A 23,544-nucleotide genomic window follows, 5' to 3' on the forward strand; every position below is an offset into this window, starting at 1 on the left:
CCGTCTTATCCCCCTTCTGATACAGCGGTTTTACAACTGCATACTTAAGCCTCTCAGGAACTATTCCTTGCTTAAGTGACGCATCAAAAATGTGGCAAAGGACTTTACTTACATGGCTGGCGCAGTATTTTAATAATTTGTTAGAAATGTTGTCAATTCCAGCAGAGTTTTTACTTTTCAGGGATTTAATAACTCTTTCAATTTCTTGAATAGTGACTGTTTTTACCTTCATGTGTTGCACTAAACCAGGTACTCTAGCTTTCAAAAGATTGATGGCTTGCTTCATGGACCCTTGTAAACCTATTTTTTCTGTTACTGTTAAAAAATTGTAGTTGAATGTGTCTGCAACTGTTTTTGGATCGCTAACAAGATTACCCTCACTTTTGATTTGGATATTTTCACTACAAACTGCATTTTTCCCCGTTTCCTTCTTTACAAATTTCCAGATAGTTTTTACTTTATTGCTCGAGTTGTCAATTTCTGCCTCCAAGCACATGTTCTTTGCTGCCTGAATTGTCTTATTCAGAACTTTATTGTAGATTTTATAGTGTGTAATCCTACTGTTATCATTTGAACGCCTGGTTGCAGCATATAGTTCTCTTCTTGTTTTACAAGAGATTTTGATGCCTTTAGCAATCCAAGGCGTGTTTCCAGATTTGAACAGGTTTTCTCTCACTGATTTTTTAGGAAATGCTTCTTCTAAAAGGCTTGTAACTTCACTGATAAATATATTAAATTTTGAATTAACATCAACTGTAGCATATACAGGAGACCAGTCCACAAGCCGTAATTGCTGATTAAAGGTTTCAGTGGTGTGTCTGTTTATAATCCTAAATTTTTTCCAAATGAAATTTTCTTTTCTTTGTACATTCATTTGGTTTAGAGTGAGGAATTGCCCTTCATGATCAGAGAGCCCATTTATAATATTTTTCATGGTTAAATTATTGCAAATATCCTTATCTACAAATACATTATCTATTAAAGGGCTAGAGCTGGCAGTTACTCTAGTTGGACTGTCCACCACTGGTACTAAATTGTAACAGTACATTAAATGTTCAAAATCTGTCTTGTTTCTATTTCTGTTAAAAGGTCCACATTGAAGTCACCCATAACAATGATAGATTTAGTTTTCCTACATAGGTGGGCCAGAAGTGATTCAGTTTGTCTTAGAAATACATTTAGATTACCAGCAGGTGCCCTGTAAACAGCCAGAACAGTAACAGTTGCACTATCTGCTGTTAACTCAATGCCACACACCTCAAAATGTTGTTCATCACAGTATTTGCTTAAATCTAGGGATTTATACATTATATTATTTTTTATAAATGTTGCAACACCACCTTTTTCCATAACAGATCTACAGTAATGAGTAACTAAACTAAAGTTCTCAATCTGTATCATGTGGATCCCATTCATAACGTGATGTTCTGAGAAACACAGTATATCAGGCTCACTTTCACACTCGTCTTTTAAATTTATTAGCAACTGGTCTATTTTATTCTTGAGGCTACATATATTTTGGTGGAATAAAGACAAAGTTTGATTTTTTCTCACCTCTGCATTTGCGTGATGTTTGCTAGGAGTGGCTTTTTTCAGTACATTAGTTGATAGTATTGCTTGGGCTGTGGAAAACTCATATTGAACACACGAGAGAGATGCTTCACGCAACTTTGAATCCTCATCTCTCGTGTTACTCACCATAAAAAACGCTGAGTTTGTTTTCTGTTGCGTGTAGGACGGGCAATAGTTACCGCTGAATATGTTGTTTTAGCTGTTGATTCCGCCACTGACGATTCTGCTGCTTTTGAGGATGCTTCTTTTTCTTTTGCTGAGACTGGTCCCATACCGGTACATGGAATTTTTCTGTTCGCTCTCTCTCTGTTCGCAATGATTTCTTTTATCATTTTACATACAAAGTTTTTTCCTTCATAATTTAGATGCATACCGTGTTTGGTATGCTGGCATCTGTCCAATTTGCCTATATCAAGGACGCTACATTTTCCAAACAAAGAACACATCTGTTTTATTTTAATGTTAGTTTTACGAATTTCTTTATTTACACACGAGTGATACATTAGATCATATCTGTGTGGTAATGTTGCAACTATCGTATTTTTTTGTTTACTGCGTTCCAGAAATTTCTTTAGTTCAGTGAGACAGTTATTTGCTTCGTTTTTCGCAACATCATTTGCACCCGCTATACACACGACATAGTCATTTTTTCCCGACATTTTGTCTTGTAAATCAACACCAATAATGTTTTTTGCTGTTGCTCATGGCTTCACAAAACCTGTTGCGTCGTATTTCGTGTTTTCTTTGAATAGTCTCGTCATTTTTCTGCCGTGGCTGTCCGTTAAAAATAATACATTACTTTCGTCTTTGCACTGTTGTACGTTTTAATTGATAGTGTCTTTCTCATTACTACGTGCAATAGATTCACAGAGAAATGTATATACAGTTTGAGTGAATACTAAGATGGTGTTTAATATGTTATATCATTACTGAAATGTACCTATAAAAATTATCATGTATGTTGTTTGGATTTGTGTGTACATATAATGTGAAACATGTAATACCTTTATATGATTATGGACTGTTTCTGTTTAATCATTTGTTTCATTTATATATAATGAAATCAAGTTTGATGTTAATAGCCTATTGTATGACACACCAAATACTCCCAGCTGGATTTTCAGCTGGAGTCCATGCTCAAAGAATAAATAAATAAATTATGTACAATAGATGGCATGCTCAATTTCGCACCTTCATTGTTTGCGTTAATGCTGAACTCAGAGCCTGTATCACCATTCTGATTACAAAGTTTGTTCAAAAGTTCATGTTCCCTTACCGATGTTAGGCCTAAATCCGCATCTTCACTCACGGAAAGAACTTGAAATTTGTTTTTAACAGCCAACTGCTTGGTGTTTTTACTCCCTGGTGATGCTTTCGTATTCACACCTCTGTTTTTATATGGTATATTTGTCCACTCGTTAGAGTTTTTTTGCGGAAGAGAACTGGCCGTTTGTTTGACTAATGACTCACTTATTTCTTTTCGAAGTTCTGACATCTCACTACTCAATACACTGACGATTTGCTGAAGGCTAGAAATACACTCATTTAACTTAATAATTTCGTCCTTACAATTCACACACACTGTACTTTTACTGATATTATTTTCGTTTTTCGCAGGAACACTACTCACTTGTACACACAACATCTCCGCCATCTATGGCACACTTCCTTACAGACAGGTGTAAATGAATTTTATACTGCATTGTATTTTTATTAGTCTTGTTGTCTATATAAGCAGTTTATGCATAATACTATGGACAAGTAGGTTTATATGTATACAGATGAAAGTTAATTCTAAGCACACCAGTTGCTAAATATTTAAAATTACAAGTAATGTACTTCATACACTTAAATATGTATCTAATAAGCTTTATACATTTAAATATTCTTCAATGGAGTAGACACAGTGATTCTGTAAATATGACTTTAAGGATTCTGATCTCAGTATTTGCTTTTATGTTTTGAGGAAGTTAGTTATGAAGTTTAACACCTACATTGAAAGAACCATTTTGGCATAGGGATGAACTGATTTTGGTTACATGTACTTTTTCTTTTCTCTGGTAAAGTGGTCATGAATATCACAGTTTTCAGCAATTTACTGTCCTTACCTATTACATTTATTTTAAAGAATATAAGAGTTTCCATAATATAGATACCTGGTAAAGGAGGAATAGCAGAAAGTTTTAACAATGCTTCCAGATGACTTTGCATCTGACATGATTCTAAAAATCTTTTTTTATAGTTTGGTTGTACTGATAACTGCTTTATAGTTTCCCCAAAATGTGACCCCATATTTAGGAAGAGAATGAAAGGAGGAATGATATGCACTATTTACAGTTTTATCAGTACAGTACATCAGAATTGTAGTGAGCGTAGAACATAGTAGGTCCAGCTGAGTTTTGAATTAATATATTCTGTGAGATAATTTAATTGCTTATTGGTAAAAGGGGATAACTCTTCAAATGTTGAAAATGCAGATTTTGTTGATTTCAGCTTCATGAGATATAAGTGTATGTTGGAATGAAAATAGTTATTTGCAATGGACGTAATCAGGGGGAGTACTGATAGACGTAAAACTGAAGTTACTCATGACTTTGAGATTAAATTGGCAAATCCCATAGTCATGTTTATCAACATATAGAACAATGAACAGTCGGTAACAGATGAGGTAAATGTCGTCACAATAAACATGAAGGTAGGTGAATAAAAGTGCTTGTCTAAAGAACATAAAGTGGAACTTAGGGAACCGATACTTGCTTACATACATGTATTTGAAAAAAGACCAGTATTTTTTATACAAAATGGAAGTACATTGTCACAAAACTTTTTGTTCTACTTTATATCCTATACCATGACCAAAGAGTGAAGCAGTAAGAAAAGAGACTAACAGGATGCTTCAACGGGGCAAAATACAACCATCATTTTCACCTTATTTTAGTCCTATTTGGGCTGTGAGTAGGCCAGATGGCAAGGTGCACTTGGTCCTCGACACAAATAACATTAATAAGATCATTGTACCAGTAGAAACACATCCAGACAATTTAGAGGAACACTTATGAAATTCCCTGATGCTAAATTTCTTACTATACTTGATATCTGATTCTCTTATTGGCAAATAAAACTACTTGAAGAAAGTCAGAAGTATACCATCTTCATATGTAGGGCAGGAGCTTCAAATTTCAAGTATTAACATTTGAATTGAACGTAAGTGCAGGTGTATTTATCTTTGCTCTGGACAAAGTGCTAGGACCCAAACTTTTGAGTAAGGTAACAGTACACGTGGATGACCTTTTAGTCACCACACCCAATTGGGCCAAACAAAGAGTAACAGCAAATCCCAAGAAATCTTATGTCAGACAAGAAAAGATAAAATTTTTAGGACACATAATCTCTTTGGAAGGGACACTTCCAGATCCTAAAAAACTTGATGCCATTAGCATCAGTCCTGTTCTTCGAAACAATTCAGGAAATTCATGCCTAACCAACTTAAGAACAGTGATGCTTTATGCAAATTTTCTCCGGAAAAATAGACCTATGTTATGGGACAAGCAATGTCAAACTGATTTCAAGAACAATAAGCAAGCCTTATTAAATGCTACTATTTTATCTCAACCAGACATGAAGAAGTTTTGCTTATACACCAATGCATCTTCTCAAGGTTTGGGTGCATGCCATTTTCAAATGGTAGAAGAAGAGGAAAATCTCATCCCTAAAGTAATTAGCTTCAACATTCGCATCTTACCCGAAGCTGAAGTTTAATATTCAGTTATGGGGTTCGAGGGTTTGGATGTAATTTGATCCTTTAACCCTTTCACGGTTGCTGAGACACATATGTCCCACTAATTTTGGGCCTTATTTAAAACACAGGGAAGCGAGTTGCATATTTCTGCTCAGTCCTGCCATCTGTTGGCAGCTCTTCTGAACTCAGAAAAAAATCGAGGCACTGGAATTCTCAGTCTATAGAAGGCTATGACTGTTGCAGTGCATTGTCGTGTGAGTTTCTGCTTCAAAACTTCAATTTCTTGTGTCTCAAGACAGTTTTTGTCGTATTCTGACTACTAAAAAGTCCAAAGTAAGTATTTTTGCTATTTTCACTTTCTTAGATATTTACAAATGACAACTACAATTTCTAAAACGTATTTTACTTCTAAAATATTTTTTTAGCGTTGTTAGTGGGACACATGTGTCCCAGTAACCATTGTGTGATCCTATGGTTCCTTTATGTTAGGATGTTTTATGACTTATATTTCAGAGAAACAGCTTTTTTTCTGTAACATTTTGTGCTAGTAAAAGTACAGTATGTGGTTTAGAACTAAGACATATTATTGTTACTTTATGCAGAAACTGCGAGACAGCAAGATCCTGGATTTTTTTATTTTCACTGCCAGAAATCCAGAAGAATCGAACATTGAAGCTGATGATGATGATCTAGAGGTGGTTTTTTTCATCTCATGATCATTTGTCTACTCCAAGCACACCATTAGAAACATGGACACACAATTATATGGAACAGATTGTCAACAACGATGTGCAACTAGATTCATTGATAGATGAAAACATCAGTGTTGCGAGTGAAAGTGGAGTGCATTTTGAGCAAGATGATGAAACTGGTGAATTTACAGATTCTCACTGGGATGATGATCTAACTCACTTTGAAGAACTAAATTTACCCTCAGTGTTCGACCCAAAAGCAACAGTAAACTTTGCTTTGGCAGACAATGAACTTGTGCATTTTGAAAAATTATTTGACGATTCGATGATGCAAGAGATCTGATTTCAAACAAATTTGTATGCCAAACAGAAGAATAGTGCACAGTGGAGGGAACTCACAGTTCAGGAACTAAAAGCTTTTCTGGGTATTATCATAGTAATGGGTATTCAGCAATTACCTGAAGCACCCAGTTACTGGAGCTCAGACCCATATCTAAATGTAAATGCAGTATCAAAAGTTATGACACTTGCTCACTATAAGAAAATAATAGAGAACCTTCACTGCAATGATAATTTGTTTCAGCCAGCAACAAACGATCCTGGTTATGACAAGTTGTACAAAATCAGACCACTTATCTCAGGCCTAAACAAAAACTGTTTGAAAGTAAATCACCCTTCTACTTCACTTGCAATTGATGAGTCAATGGTTTCATTCAAAGGAAGAACAAGCCTGAAACAGTACATGCCCATGACACCTGTAAAAAGAGGTTACAAAATTTGGTGCCTTGCTGATGCAAACACAGGTTTTATTTCAAATTTTTATGTCTACACAGGTAAATCTGCTGCCAGTGGAGGGGAATTCAAAGATTGCCAAATGTGTGAAAGAGTAGTGCTGGAACTCTGTAAACCATTTTTTAATTCCAATATAACTGTGGTTTTTGATAATTTCTTTTCAACATTTAGACTAATGAAGGAACTGAGAAAACGGGGCTTTATAGCTGTGGTACCGTCAGAGGAAACAGAAAAGGCCTACCTCCATTTTTGGCGAGTAAATTACCAAGTCTAAACCGTGGAGAGTTTGCTTTTGCTGTCAAATCTGGTGTTGCTGCTGTTAAGTGGCAAGATAGCAAAGCAGTCTGTCTCCTTTCCACTGCACATAATCCTAAAGATATTGTATTCATCAAAAGAAAATTGAAAGATGGATCCACAATCAGCATTTCATGTCCTGAAGTAGTACATGTTTATAATAGTACTATGGGTGGAGTAGATCGTTTTGACCAGCTACGAGAAAGGTATATGGTTGGTAGGCAATCAGTAAAATGGTGGCACCGACTATTTTATTTTTTTGTTGACTTAGCTATCGTCAACTCTTATGTACTATTTCGACTGTCAAGACGAAATGCAAACCAGCTGTCACTTCAAATGAGACTAGCAAGGCAGTTGATAAATGGATTTTCATCAAGAATGAAGAAGGGCCCACCACCTGCTTTCTGTTCTAGCAAAAGAGGTGTCACTGCAGTGCCACAGGAAGTAAGGCTTATGAATGTCGGGTCTCATATTACCAAGGGGCAAAAGACCAGGAGGCGGTGTAGGTTTTGCAGCACAAAAGACACTGAAAAATGAACAAAATGTGTTTGTTCATCCTGTAATGTGCCACTTTGCATTTCACGCAATGTAAGTAATATTCACAAAGTAGCAAATGTATTTTTCGTTGGAAATAATAAAGTATACCACATGTTTGTTTGGCAAAAATGTGTTACATTTAATTTCCAATACATTAATGTTAAATACTGGTGCAAATACGCCTTGTTCATAAATTTTACACTAATTTGTAGCAACTTCATTGTGAGGAAAATCGGTTCCAGGAATGATCAGTGGGACGTATGCGTCCACCATCATTTTTTTTTTTTTTTTTTTTTTTTTTTTTGAGAAAATGGTTCAAGTTAAAAATTATTCAAAGGCATATTTGTAATTCTGACCCAAATAAGATTCTGTAAAAGCTGAGGTACCTTAATAAATTCTAAAAAATGAGTAAAAACCACAAAAGGGTTAAAATGGTTGAATATTTCCTTTCGGGTAAACACTCATAAGTATACTGTGACCATCAGTCCCTATCATTTTTGTTAACTTGTAAATTGCTACACCAATGGATAGCCAGGTAGTGTATGTATCTTCAAAAATTAGATTTTTGAAATAGTGTACAAAAGAAAACCAGAACATGATAGCTGATACTCTTTTCGATCACCACAGGGCTTACATCTACACATGATTACTCTGCAATTCACATTTAAGTGCTTGGCAGAGGGTTCATCGAACCACAATCATACTATCTCCCTACCATTCCACTCCCGAACAGCGGGAAAAACGAACACCTAAACCTTTCTGTTTGAGCTCTGATTTCTCTTATTTTATTTTGATGATCATTCCTACCTACGTAGGTTGGGCTCAACAAAATATTTTCGCATTCGGAAGAGAAAGTTGGTGACTGAAATTTCGTAAATAGATCTCGCCGTGTCCGCAGCTCGTGGTTGTGCGGTAGCGTTCTCGCTTCCCACGCCTGGGTTCCATGGTTCGATTCCCGGCGGGGTCAGGGATTTTCTCTGCCTCGTGATGACTGGGTGTTGTGTGCTGTCCTTAGGTTAGTTAGGTTTAAAGTAGTTCTAAGTTCTAGGGGACTGATGACCATAGATGTTAAGTCCCATAGTGCTCAGAGCCATTTTTTGATCTCGCCGCAATGAAAAACGTCTTTGCCTTAATGACTTCCATCCCAACTCGCGTATCATATCTGCCACACTCTCTCCCCTATTACATGATAATACAAAATGAGCTGCCCTTTTTTGCACCCTTTCGATGTACTCCGTCAATCCCACCTGGTAAGAATCCCACACCCGCAGAAATATTCTAACAGAGGACAAACGAGTGTAGTGTAAGCTGTCTCTTTAGTGGACTTGTTGCATCTTCTAAGTGTCCTGACAATGAAACACAACCTTTGGCTCGCCTTCCCCACAATATTATCTATGTGATCTTTCCAACTGAAGTTGTTCGTAATTTTTACACCCAGGTACTTAGTTGAATTGACAGCCTTGAGAATTATACTATTTATTGAGTAATCGAATTCCAATGGATTTCTTTTGGAACTCATGTGGATCACCTCACACTTTTTGTTATTTAAAGTCAACTGCCACCTGCCACACCATAGAGCAATCTTTTCTAAATCGCTTTGCAACTGATACTGGTCTTCGGATGACCTTACTAGATGGTAAATTACAACATCAACTGCGAACAACCTAAGAGAACTGCTCAGATTGTCACCCAGGTCATTTATATAGATCAGGAACAGCAGAGGTCCCAGGACGCTTCCCTGGGGAACACCTGATAACACTTCAGTTTTACTTGATGATTTGCCGTCTATTACTATGAACTGCGACCTTCCTGACAGGAAATCACGAATCCAGTCACACAACTGAGATGATACCCCATAGGCTCGCAGCTTGATTAGAAGTTTCTTGTGAGGAACGGTGTCAAAAGCTTTCCAGAAATCTAGAAATACGGAATCAACTTAAGATCCCCTGTAGATAGCGGCCATTACTTTGTGTGATTAAAGAGCTAGCTGTGTTGCACAAGAATGATGTTTTCTGAAACCATGCTGATTACATATCAATAGATCGTTCCCTTCGAGGTGGTTCATAATGTTTGAATACAGTATATGCTCCAAAACCCTACTGCAACCCAACGTCAATGATATAGGTCTGTAGTTCGATGGATTACTCCTACTACCCTTCTTAAACACTGGTGCGACCTGCGCAATTTTCCAATCTGTAGGTACAGATATATCGGTGAGCGAGCGGTTGTATATGATTGCTAAATAGGGAGCTATTGTATCAGCGTAATCTGAAAGGAACCTAATCGGTATACAATCTGGACCTGAAGACTTCCCGGTATCAAGCAATTTGAGTTGCTTTGCAACCCCTAAGGTATCTACTTCTAAGAAACTCATGCTAGCAGCTGTTCGCGTTTCAAATTCTGGAATATTCCATTCGTCTTCCCTGGTGAAGGAATTTCAGAAAACTGCGTTCAATAACTCCGCTTTAGCGGGAAAGTCGTCGGTAACAGTACCATCGGCACTGCGCAGCGAAGGTATTGACTGCGTCTTGCCGCTTGTGTGCTTTACATACAACCAGAATTTCTTTGGATTTTCTACCAAATTTCGAGACAATGTTTCGTTGTGGAACCTATTAAAGGCATCTCGCATTGAAGTACGTGCCAAATTTCGCGTTTCTGTAAATTTTAGCCAATCTTCGGGATTTTGCGTTCTTCTGAACTTCGCATGCTTTTTACATTGCCTCTGCAACAGCGTTCGGACCTGTTTTGTGTACCATGGGGGATCAGTTCCATCTCTTACCAATTTATGAGGTATGAATCTCTCAATTGCTGTTGCTATTATATCTTTGAATTTGAGCCACATCTCATCTACATTTGCATAGTCAGTTCGGAAGGAATGGAGATTCTCTCTTAGGAAGGCTTGTAGTGACACTTTATCCACTTTTTTAAATAAATTTATTTTGCATTTGTTTCTGGTGGATTTGGAAGAAATGGTATTGAGCCTAGCTACAACGACCTTGTGATCACTAATCCCTGTATCAGTCATGATGCTCTCTATTAGCTCTGGATTGTTTGTGGCTAAGAGGGCAAGTGTGTTTTCGCAACCATTTACAATTCACGTGGGTTCGTGGACTAACTGCTCGAAATAATTTTCAGAGAAAGCATTTAGGACAATCTCGGAAGATGTTTTCTGCCTACCACTGGTTTTGAACAAGTATTTTTGCCAACATATCAAGGGAAGGTTGAAGTCCCCACCAACTATAACCGTATGAGTGGGGTATTTATTTGTTACGAGACTCAAATTTTCTCTGAACTGTTCAGCAACTATATCATCAGAGTCTGGGGGTCGGTAGAAGGAGCCAATTATTAACTTAGTTCGGCTGTTAAGTATAACCTCCACCCATACCAATTCACACGGAGTATCTACTTCGACTTCGCTACAAGATAAACCACTACTGACAGACACAAACACTCCACCACCAATTCTGCCTAATCTATCTTTCCTGAACACTGCCTGAGACTTCGTAAAAATTTCTGCAGAACTTATTTCAGGCTTTAACAATCTTTTAGAGCAGGAAGGTGAAATAAGAGCTAAGTTTATGGAAGACAAAACACTCCCGACCATACTACCTTGAGCAATTACAGCAGAAAGACACACACTGGAGTAAGGCAAGAGTAAAACTTATGGTGATGAAAAGTTAAAGAGGTTTTTCACTATTCACAAAGGTGTTCTGTTCTGTAGGGACCATCTCAAACAAGAACAATGGCAGGCGTGCTTGCCAGAGGAATATGTGGATGATTTTATCTGGCACACACAATATTTGGGGCCATTATGGCACTGCAAAGTTCACTGATAAACTAGGTAAATATTGTTATTTCCCTAACCTTAGATGAAGAGTGCTAAAGGTGGTAATAAAGTGTATTGTCTGCCAGAAAACAAAACATTCTAATATCTCCAAACAGACTGAAATGCATCCCATTGTGGCTAAAAAACCTCTAGAAAAGGTATTTCTGGGTGTGGATGGACCCTATTCTAGAGGTAAAGTATATAGTAGTTCTGCATGATGTTTTCAGCAAATACATAAAATTGTGTGCTGTACAGAACATTACAGCCAGATCAGTTATACTAAAATCAAAGAGGATTATTTTGTAAGAGTGGGAAAACCAGAAGTCATGTTAATAGATAATGCGTAATATTTTGTTGGATGTAAATGGAAAGAATTTGTGGATTATAACCAAATCAAACACATTTTAGTATCCAAATTTCATCCTGAAGCATCCCCCATAGAGGGTGTTTGAGGAATTCAACAGGTTTTTAAGGACCTATATATCTTGTAAACATATCAATTTGATTGAATATGTCACCCCCTTCTTAAAAGTTGTTAACAACCTCCCCCTATAGCTACTGCATTTACACCAAATGAGCTGATGTTCCATTGCAAACAAGTAGATGAGTGGGAGAAACATTTTCCCAAGATACCGATACAGGAATTATCACTGAATGATAAAATATGACAAGCAGTAATCAAATTTGAAACCTGGCCTAATTACAGGAAATGAATTTATGACAGGAAATTGAAACATACAAAACAATTTTTATAGGATGAAAGGTGTTACTTAGAACACATCCCAAATTGACAAAAATTGGAAAACTAAAGTGTAAGTGGTAACTACTATACAGCGGACCATACATAATTACACAAACAAACAAACATACACACAAAATTCAAGCTTTCGCAACAAACTGTTGCTTCATCAGGAAAGAGGGAAGGAGAGGGAAAGACGAAAGGATGTGGGTTTTAAGGGAGAGAGTAAGGAGTCATTCCAATACCGGGAGCGGAAAGACTTACCTTAGGGGGAAAAAAGGACACGTATACTCTCGCACGCACACCCATATCCAACCACACATACACAGACACAAGCAGACATTTGTAAAGGCAAAGGGATTCGGCAGAGATGTCAGTCAAGGCAGAACTACAGACGAAAAGAAGTTGTTGAAAGACAGGTGAGGTATGAGCGGCGGCAACTTGAAATTAGCAGAGGTTGAGGCCTGGCGGATAACGAGAAGAGAGGATATACTGAAGGGCAAGTTCCCATCTCCGGAGTTCTGACTGTTTGGTGTTAGTGGGAAGTATCCAGATAACCCGGACGGTGTGCAAAGATGTGCTGACCGTGCACCAAGGCATGTTTAGCCACAGGGTGATCCTCATTACCAACAGACACTGTCTGCCTGTGTCCATTCAGTGCGAATGGACAGTTTATTTCTGGTCATTCCCACATAGAAAGCTTCACAGTGTAGGCAGGTCAGTTGGTAAATCACGTGGGTGCTTTCACACGTAGCTCTGCCTTTGATCGTGTACACCTTCCGGGTTACAGGACTGGAGTAGGTGGTGATGTAATGGTGCATTGGACAGGTTTTACACCGGGGGCAGTTACAAGGGTAGGGAAGGTGGTTTGGGGATTTCATAGGGATGAACTAACAGGTTACGAAGGTTAGGTGGACGGCGGAAAGACACTCTTGGTGGAGTGGGGAGGATTTCATGAAGGATGGATCTCATTTCAGGGCAGGATTTGAGGAAGTCGTATCCCTGCTGGAGAGCCACATTCAGAGTCTGATCCAGTCCCGGAAAGTATCCTGTCACAAGTGGGTCACTTTTGTGGTTCTTCTGTGGGGGATTCTGGGTTCGAGGGGATGAGGAAGTGGCTCTGGTTATTTGCTTCTGTACCAGGTCGGGAGGGTAGTTGTGAGATGCGAAAGCTGTTGTCAGGTTGTTGGTGTAATGGTTCAGGGATTCCGGACTGGAGCAGATTCGTTTGCCACGAAGACCTAGGCTGTAGGGAAGGGACCGTTTGATGTGGAATGGGTGGCAGCTGTCATAATGGAGGTACTGTTGCTTGTTGGTGGGTTTGATGTGGACGGATGTGTGAAGCTGGCCATTGGACAGGTGGAGGTCAACGTCATGGAAAGTGGCATGGGATTTGGAGTAGGACCAGGTGAATCTGATGGAACCAAAGGAGTTGAGGTTGGAGAGGAAATTCTGAATTTCTTCTTCACTGTGAGTCCAGATCATGAAGATGTCATCAATAAATCTGTACCAAACTTTGGGTTGGCAGGCCTGGGTAACTAAGAAGGCTTCCTCTAAGCGACCCATGAATAGGTTGGCGTATGAGGGGGCCATCCTGGTACCCATGGCTGTTCCCTTTAATTGTTGGTATGTCTGGCCTTCAAAAGTGAAGAAGTTGTCCTATCCAAAGGCCTCACCTTCAGCCCCACTCCAAGATTCAACCAAACAGCCCTCGTCAAAGATTTACTGTCCTACACTCGTACTCTCTGCTGGAAATATCACTTTGCCACGAAGAAAAATGATCCTAATCCTACTCCTAATGATCCAAGTCCCCAAGACACCATCCAAATTGAACCCTGCCTGGAACAGTTCCGTCCTCCATCGCAGCGGGACCCATCTCCTCTTCCTCAAAATCACCCTCTCCAAACCTTCCAGCAATTTCTGACTTCCAGCCTTGCATCTCAATCCTTCTTAAAAAACCTTAATCCTACTCCCAACATCACCACTGCTGAAGCCCAGGCTATCCATGATCTGAAGGCTGACCGATCCATCGTCAATCTTCCGGCGGACAAGGGTTCCACGACCGTGGTACTTGATTGTCGGGAGTATGTGGCTGAGGGACTGCGTTAGCTTTCAGACAACACCACATACAAAGTTTGCCAAGGTAACCCCATTCCCGATGTCCAGGTGGAGCTTCAAGGAATCCTCAGAACCTTAGGCCCCCTGCAAAACCTTTCACCTGACTCCATCAACCTCCTGACCCCACCGACACCCCGCACCCCTACCTTATACCTTCTTCCTAAAATCCACAAACCCAATCATCCCGGCCGTGCCATTCATGGGTCACTTAGAGGAAGCCTTCTTAGTTACCCAGGCCTGCCAAACCAAAGTTTGGTACAGATTTATTGATGACATCTTCATGATCTGGACTCACAGTGAAGAAGAACTTCAGAATTTCCTCTCCAACCTCAACTCCTTTGGTTCCATCAGATTCACCTGGTCCTACTCCAAATCCCATGCCACTTTCCATGACATTGACCTCCACCTGTCCAATGGCCAGCTTCACACGTCCGTCCACATCAAACCCACCAACAAGCAACAGTACCTCCATTATGACAGCTGCCACCCATTCCACATCAAACGGTCCATTCCCTACAGCCTAGGTCTTCATGGCAAATGAATCTGCTCCAGTCCAGAATCCCTGAACCATTACACCAACAACCTGACAACAGCTTTCGCATCTCGCAACTACCCTTCCGACCTGGTACAGAAGCAAATAACCAGAGCCACTTCCTCATCCCCTCGAACCCAGAATCCCCCACAGAAGAACCACAAAAGTGCCCCACTTGTGACAGGATACTTTCCGGGACTGGATCAGATTCTGAATGTGGCTCTCCAGCAGGGATACGACTTCCTCAAATCCTGCCCTGAAATGAGATCCATCCTTCATGAAATCCTCCCCACTCCACCAAGAGTGTCTTTCCGCTGTCCGCATAACCTTCGTAACCTCTTAGTTCATCCCTATGAAAGCCCCAAACCACTTTCCCTACCCTCTGGCTCCTATCCTTGTAACCGCCCCCGGTGTAAAACCTGTCCCATGCACCCTCCCACCACCACCTACTCCAGTCCTGTAACCCGGAAGGTGTACACGATCAAAGGCAGAGCCGCATGTGAAAGCACCCACGTGATTTATCAACTGACCTGCCTACACTGTGATGCATTCTATGTGGGAATGACCAGCAACAAACCGTCCATTCGCATGAATGGACACAGGTAGACAGTGTTTGTTGGTAATGAGGATCACCCTGTGGCTAAACATGCCTTGGTGCATGGCCAGCACATCTTGGCACAGTGTTACACCGTCCGGGTTATCCGGATACTTCCCACCAACACCAACCTATCTGAACTCCGGAGATGGGAACTTGCTCTTCAATATATCCTCTCTTCCCGTTACCCACCAGGCCTCAATCTGCGCTAATTTCAAGTTGCCGCCACTCATACCTCACCTGTCATTCAACATCATCTTTGCCTCATCACTTCCGCCTCGACTGACATCTCTGCCCCAACTCTTTGTCTTTAAATATGTCTGCTTGTGTCTGTATATGTGTGGATGGATATGTGTGTGTGTGCGAGTGTATACCTGTCCTTTTTCCCCCTAAGGTAAGTCTTTCCGCTCCCGGGATTGTAATGACTCCTTACCCTCTCCCTTAAACCCACATCCTTTCGTCTTTCCCTCTCCTTCCCTCTTTCCTGATGAGGCAACAGTTTGTTGCGAAAGCTTGAATTTTGTGTGTATGTTTGTGTTTGTTTGTGTGTCTATCGACCTGCCAGGGCTTTTGTTCGGTAAGTCACATCATCTTTGTTTTTAGATAAATTTTTCCCACGTGGAATGTTTCCCTCTATTATATATATATATAGGGCTTCTGTTCGGTAAGTCACATCATCTTTGTTTTTAGATATATTTTTCCTACGTGGAATGTTTCCCTCTATATATATATATATATATATATATATATATATATATATATATATATATATATATATATATATATATATATGTCTGCTTGTGTCTGTATATGTGTGGATGGATATGTGTGTGTGTGCGAGTGTATACCCGTCCATTTTCCCCCTAAGGTAAGTCTTTCCACTCCCGGGATTGGAATGACTCCTTACCCTCTCCCTTAAAACCCACATCCTTTCGTCTTTCCCTCTCCTTCCCTCTTTCCTGATGAGGCAACAGTTTGTTGCAAAAGTTTGAATTTTTTGTGTATGTTTGTGTTTGTTTGTGTGTCTATCGACGTTCCAGCGCTTTCGTTTGGTAAGTCACATCATCTCTGTTTATATATATATATATATATATATATATATATATATATATATATATATATATAAAGAAGATGTGACTTACCATATGAAAGCGCTGGCAGGTTGATAGACACACAAACATACACACAAAATTCTAGAATTTCACAACTAACGGTTGCTTCATCAGGAAAGAGGGAAGGAGAGGGAAAGACGAAGGGATGTGGGCTTTAAGGGAGAGGGTAAGGCGTCATTCCAATCCCGGGAGCGGAAAGACTTAGCTTAGGGGGAAAAAAGGACAGGTATAGACACACACACACACACACACACACACACACACACACACACACACGCACATATCCATCCACACATATACAGACACAAGCAGACATATTAAAAGGCCAATATTTTAGGTATAGGCTTGGAAAGTCTCATTCCAGAAAATATTTTAGGTATAGGCTGCTGGAAAGTCTCATTCCAGAAAATATGTTTCTAGTTGTTAAGGAAATATTTTGCTTGTATTTTTCCTTATATGGGTCAAATGTTTAATCGATAAGATCAGTGGTTGCAACAAGTAAGAATGTTATTTTTAAGTATCTAGAGATGACAATGATACTCTAAATACAACGATTTGCTTTGCGCATAGCCCAGTTGTAAACAAATAAATGAAGATGTGAAACGCATGGTAGCATGCAATGCAATACACAACTCAGCATGATGCAAGTGGTATCAGAGCAACACAGTGGGTGCGCATTGGGGAGTAAGTTAATCAACAAACAACAAGTGCATGCACACCAGACAGGCACAGTTGGAAGAGTTGGAGCATCCAAAACAAACAACCCTGACAAGATACAGCCCGCAACAGCATTTTAGTGCCTATCAAATAAACAGAGATGTGAGAGAGTCTATACTACAACTGTGACTACCTACACAAGACACTCACACAAAGACAAGCTAAGGGATTATAAACACAGGAAAGGTATACTGAACTATGACGTATTTACTTAAGCTCTGCTACTATATACATTATATCTACATATTTACAATATTTACATATCTAAATATAGAAAGTGCATGCACTAATCATACTTGATAGACAAGAAAAGTCTTGCTGAAGGTAAACAAACGAGTACAGTATAAGTGGCAAACTGTCGCACGACGCCTCTAATACACTTTATCTTTCAGATTAATAAGGCAAGTAGAGAGACACATGTGATATGAAATAAGTTTTGTGATAGCACAACTGCACACTGCAGGGAATGAATAGATGGCTGAATACATGAATAAAGTATTAGCAGCCATACAATTATCTATGAAGATTTAGTTTTAAGTTAGTATTAAGTTGTTTCTTCCAGGGAATCATGCACCGACACATCCTAAAGTGAAGAAAGATAAATTCTTGTAGGGTGTTAGGTACCATATAAACTTACCATATAAACATAAGGAAAAAACCATACAACAAGTAAATATAGTTTTAAATTTATTATACAGTGTGTCCCAAAAAGAATGACCTGATTTTAAGTAGAATTATTTATTAGGAAGAAGGGCTTAACACCAATAAATTGCATACTAAATTACTCATAAAAGACGGAAGTTTATAAAAATCCATTATAAATGTTCAATATGTCCTTCATTGGCTGCACAAACAACATCAAGCCTCTTTGCAGTGCCTGGCGGGCGTCGATGGCAAAGAGAGCACATAGCGCCCTCTGGGCACAAATACTGGACAAGATCCTCCAATATGGCAGTCTCAGGTAGCACCTGAAGAAGGCAATGAGTTACGTGACTGAAATATTGTGCCAGAGTGACACAAACATCCTGCAGTAGACCCTATTATTCCACATGTCAAAATCTCATCGGGAAAGCCACAAGTGTTACATAAGAGTAATTAACATCATATCTGGAGGAGTGTTCCTGCATCAACATTGTCACACTCAGGAATAAACACAATGGAATTAGTGTGCAGGTAATGACTCAGACTTGATAGGTACCTTTCAACTTGGTTTATTATACTAAAAATATTGTGGTGTGTATGTTTAAGAACTTATAGACAGATCAACAGTTTCAATGGTTGTGGTGATTATTTGGTAGCATACACTACTGGAAGCAACAGTATGTAATGAAAATTATGTTTATTAACCTTGAATGTAATGATAGTAAAGATCTGTTGATATTGGTATCAGTTAAAGTTCACTCAAGATTGTGCACAAATACATAAATGATTTTCAAAATTTTCTCAACTATTCTTTCCAATCAATTTTTCCAATTATTCATGCAATTATTAATGTCATTTCCATATCCATATTCCTATTCACCATCCTGGTATTGAAGAATTAAACCACAACCAGCGCTTTGATTACTTATCATCATGCCCTGAAATTTATTTGAGATCCTTCCCATTCCTACTAAAATGGGGTTCCATTGCCCAGCTGACCTACCAACATCCTATTTCATCCCTATGCCACTCCCAATCCCAACCCCTTGCCACTAGGATCAACTGAACATAACAGTGTTGATACCTGAGCCATCGGGATCCTCCCCTCCACCATCAGCTTTTCTTAACTGTGCAGATGCGAGTTATCCTTACACACATTCTCTGCTCCTGTAACTACAGTAACATACTGTCTCCACACCCTCCACCCAACAGTTTCCAGCCCCTCTGCCATACCCCTTCCTCTTGACTTTACCTTACCCTCTCCCCGCCCCCTCAAGATTGCTACTGTCATGCCACATGATAGTTGTATTCTGGTCCAAGCTGCCGGAGTGGCAGTCTTGTGTGCATTTGTGTCCTTGCTTGTGTGAATGAATGGTGTAAGTTTCTTTTTCCATTTTTCCAATGAAGACTGTGGCCATGAGCTTATGTGTAAGTGTCTTTTAATTGTGGCTGCCTGCAACTTAGTGTGTTATCTTTGTGGGGAGTCACAATCTACCTTTTCCTACATTGTCTTTATAGGTACACCTTTTTGTGGAAATGCAGCTTGAAGGTCATGGGTTAATATATCAATGAATGTGATAAATTTCTCAGTTAGGTTATCAATTTTGTAAACTTATGACCATTTTTCTTTGTTCAGTAATTGTTGAATTAATTTATGTCATTGTCAAGCTATGTCTGCTAGAGTAGTAAAATTTATATTTTCTTTTATCTTAAGTGCTAGCCTACTCTGCACATTATTATATCTGCAGTAGTAATAAGACAAAATGAACTCATTTATTTTTGTACATGAAATTAATTCAGGGTTGAACCACAGTTCAGAAATGCATGTTACTGAGATATCCTTTAGCTTATCTGTTAGAAGTACATTAATTTTATCAATCTTATTACACAGGAATTGTACATGATGGTGATAAATTCATAGATCAGATTCATTCATGGCTTGATAGTTGTGTATTGTATTTACAGCATTACATACCTTCAATTTAAACTTATATTGCTAATAGCAGTTATCTGTTAAATGAATGAGCCATTTAGCACATACAGAAGAACATCTAATCAAGAACTAAGATGGGACCTGTCAGCAGTAACAATAGCGGACCCACTAAAGACAACAACAGCAGCAGATACAGCCTGAGATGGACCACCACGCACATTTCCACCTGTCCCCCCAAAGACCCACCAATCCACCCACAAAGGTGCCTCTCCAGAAGAACATCTAAATAACAGGCAAGCTCGGACCTGGAAAGCACAAGTAGCAACAACAGCAGCGGCAGATTTGAGCTCAGAAGCACCAACATGGTCATCTCCACCTGTTAGTATCAATTTAAGATCAAGGCAGAATATACTTAAGGAGGAGAATTTTTATACACTCCTATAAGAAAAGAAAAAACAGCATCCTCAAAAGAGGTTGAGATTCACTGTAATGCTTTCAATCAATTAATTGACAAGATAGTGTCTAATAAATCTCATCAATGTATGAGTGCAAATTAACAAAAAATCCATTGAACTAATGGATTATTTTCATAATGTACAACAGTTCAAAAATAAACTAAATGAATTAGAAATTTTAATTACAAGTGAAAGTGATCTGTCAGAAGCAATGATTTTGTGTGTTAATGGACATTTTTTGAGATATTTCAAAATATTCAGACTTGTGAGCGACTTTTCAAGAAAAATTTTAGAAGTGGGGGGAGCTGAATATTTGTAAAAGACAACATTACAGCTACACCACAAGACATATGCAAATCATTTAGCTTTGAAAAAGAGATAGAACTGTTTGCTCTTGAGCTTACTGACTTGAATGTTTATATACATATGGGTGATTTTAACATAAATTTTCTTTCAGAAGAACTAGCAATTTAAGCTTAAAAAATTTTATGAGTGGCTACAACCCTTACTTGATGGTCAAATCTCAGACCAGACAAACAACCCATAGCATTAGTTGTCTGGAACAAGTAGACACTAACATCAGTTGCACAGTATCCTCTGTAAATTTAGGGTTCCAAGACCACAATGAACTAATTATGCAAGTTAATTTGACATTGAATGAGCCTCAATCCAAAAAAAACTTATTGTACAGAGAAGAAAGTTCAATAAAAATAATATGCATACTTTCCTCTCTGATATTCAGAAAGAAAACTGACAAAATGTATATGAGGCTCAAACCGTAGACACCAAATATGAAGTATTCCTAGACATTTTCTGTCATTATTTTAACTCCTACTTCCCCATACAAGTGAAAAGTATTAACAACAACAGAACACCCTCCAACTGAATCACCCCAAGAATCATCAGCCCATATCAAAGGAAAAGAGAACTTTTCTCTATTAGCACAACTGAACTAAGCAGTAGTGAAGAATTTAAGAAATACTTTACTTCATATATGATATTTCGGAATGTAATTAGTGGACCCAAAAAATAACAAAACGCCTAAAAAAGGCATCAAATAACAGCAAATTCATGCCAGAAATCATTAATATGAACTCTGTTATAGGAAAGCAACAACCAAGTTATATTAATCTAAAAGTAAATGGAAAATCATTCCTCCGTAAAAAGGAAAGAGCAGTTGAATTCAACCACTAGTTCACAAAAACAGTTGAAAGCTTGGCTAATTGCCTCAAAAATAATCATCTCATACAATTAGAACCAAATTTATGCTGTGACACACTCTTCTTATTGCCAACATGAGAAACAATGATAGAGAACATGATTCATAGCAAAATAAAGATTAAATCTTCTCCTGGACAAGCCAAATCAAGTTACACTCCTGGAAATTGAAATAAGAACACCGTGAATTCATTGTCCCAGGAAGGGGAAACTTTATTGACACATTCCTGGGGTCAGATACATCACATGATCACACTGACAGAACCACAGGCACATAGACACAGGCAACAGAGCATGCACAATGTCGGCACTAGTACAGTGTATATCCACCTTTCGCAGCAATGCAGGCTGTTATTCTCCCATGGAGACGATCGTAGAGATGCTGGATGTAGTCCTGTGGAACGGCTTGCCATGCCATTTCCACCTGGTGCCTCAGTTGGACCAGCGTTCGTGCTGGACGTGCAGACCGCGTGAGACGACGCTTCATCCAGTCCCAAACATGCTCAATGGGGGACAGATCCGGAGATCTTGCTGGCCAGGGTAGTTGAGTTATACCTTGTAGAGCACGTTGGGTGGCACGGGATACATGCGGACGTGCATTGTCCTGTTGGAACAGCAAGTTCCCTTGCCGGTCTAGGAATGGTAGAACGATGGGTTCGATGACGGTTTGGATGTACCGTGCACTATTCAGTTTCCCCTCGACGATCACCAGTGGTGTACGGCCAGTGTAGGATATCGCTCCCCACACCATGATGCCGGGTGTTGGCCCTGTGTGCCTCGGTCGTATGCAGTCCTGATTGTGGCGCTCACCTGCACGGCGCCAAACACGCATGCGACCATCATTGGCACCAAGGCAGAAGCGACTCTCATCGCTGAAGACGACACGTCTCCATTCGTCCCTCCATTCACGCCTGTCGCGACACCACTGGAGGCGGGCTGCACGATGTTGGGGCGTGAGCGGAAGACGGCCTAACGGTGTGCGGGACCGTAGCCCAGCTTCATGGAGACGGTTGCGAATGGTCCTCGCCGATACCCCAGGAGCAACAGTGTCCCTAATTTGCTGGGAAGTGGCGGTGCGGTCCCCTACGGCACTGCGTAGGATCCTACGGTCTTGGCGTGCATCCGTGCGTCGCTGCGGTCCGGTCCCAGGTCGACGGGCACGTGCACCTTCCGCCGACCACTGGCGACAACATCGATGTACTGTGGAGACCTCACGCCCCACGTGTTGAGCAATTCGGCGGTACGTCCACCCGGCCTCCCGCATGCCCACTATACGTTCTCGCTCAAAGTCCGTCAACTGCACATACGGTTCACGTCCACGCTGTCGCGGCATGCTACCAGTGTTAAAGACTGCGATGGAGCTCCGTATGCCACGGCAAACTGGCTGACACTGACGGCGGCGTTGCACAAATGCTGCGCAGCTAGCGCCATTCGACGGCCAACACCGCGGTTCCTGGTGTGTCCGCTGTGCCGTGCGTCTGATCATTGCTTGTACAGCCCTCTCGCAGTGTCCGGAGCAAGTATGGTGGGTCTGACACACCGGTGTCAATGTGTTCTTTTTTCCATTTCCAGGAGTGTAGTTCTCCTTCACAACTGCAGTAACTTTATAAGTAAACTACTAGCTCACACAATAAACGCCTTACTGCTGAATGGTTCATTTCCAAGTAGGCTCAAAATTTCAAAGGTCATACCTTTTCATAAAAAGGGAAGTAAACAAGATCCTAGCATGCACCATCCTGTTGTGATGCTCTCAGTATTTGGTGAAGTATTTGAATACGTAATGACTATTGGACTTAATTCATTTCCAAACAAACCAAATATCTTGTCACCTTCTCTGTTTCCCTTCCAAGGAAAGAAAACCACATTACATGAATTATTAGATCTCATTCTGGAACTTGGCAACAAAAAACTTACAGCTATACATATTTTTCTAGACCTATGCATTCAACATGGCTAAACATAGTATAATGCTGCAAGAATGTATTCCTATGGAATAAGATGATATGCCCACGATTGGTTTAAAAGTTATCT

The 23,544-nt window shown here is 39.8% G+C and overlaps 1 protein-coding gene across 5 annotated transcripts in view; it reads right to left on the reverse strand.

Annotated features, from left to right (window-relative positions):
- LOC126199371 (sorbitol dehydrogenase-like) overlaps nt 1–23,544 on the reverse strand; it is a 111,292-nt gene that overhangs the window by 56,226 nt on the left and 31,522 nt on the right. Inside the window, exon 1 of one of the 5 annotated variants that reach the window (XM_049936275.1) lies at nt 2,764–3,127. The exons of 2 other annotated variants lie outside the window; for them this stretch is intronic. In XM_049936275.1, coding sequence (XP_049792232.1) covers nt 2,764–3,067 — 304 coding nt within the window. In that variant the 5' untranslated portion in view covers nt 3,068–3,127. Of the gene's footprint in view, nt 1–1,698; nt 1,841–2,763; nt 3,128–23,544 lie in introns of those variants that run through there. 2 more of the 5 variants (XM_049936279.1, XM_049936277.1) reach the window with 2 other exon arrangements.

Source organism: Schistocerca nitens, chromosome 8 (genome assembly GCF_023898315.1).
Source record: "Schistocerca nitens isolate TAMUIC-IGC-003100 chromosome 8, iqSchNite1.1, whole genome shotgun sequence".
In the NCBI taxonomy this organism is placed as follows: Eukaryota; Metazoa; Arthropoda; class Insecta; order Orthoptera; family Acrididae; genus Schistocerca; species Schistocerca nitens.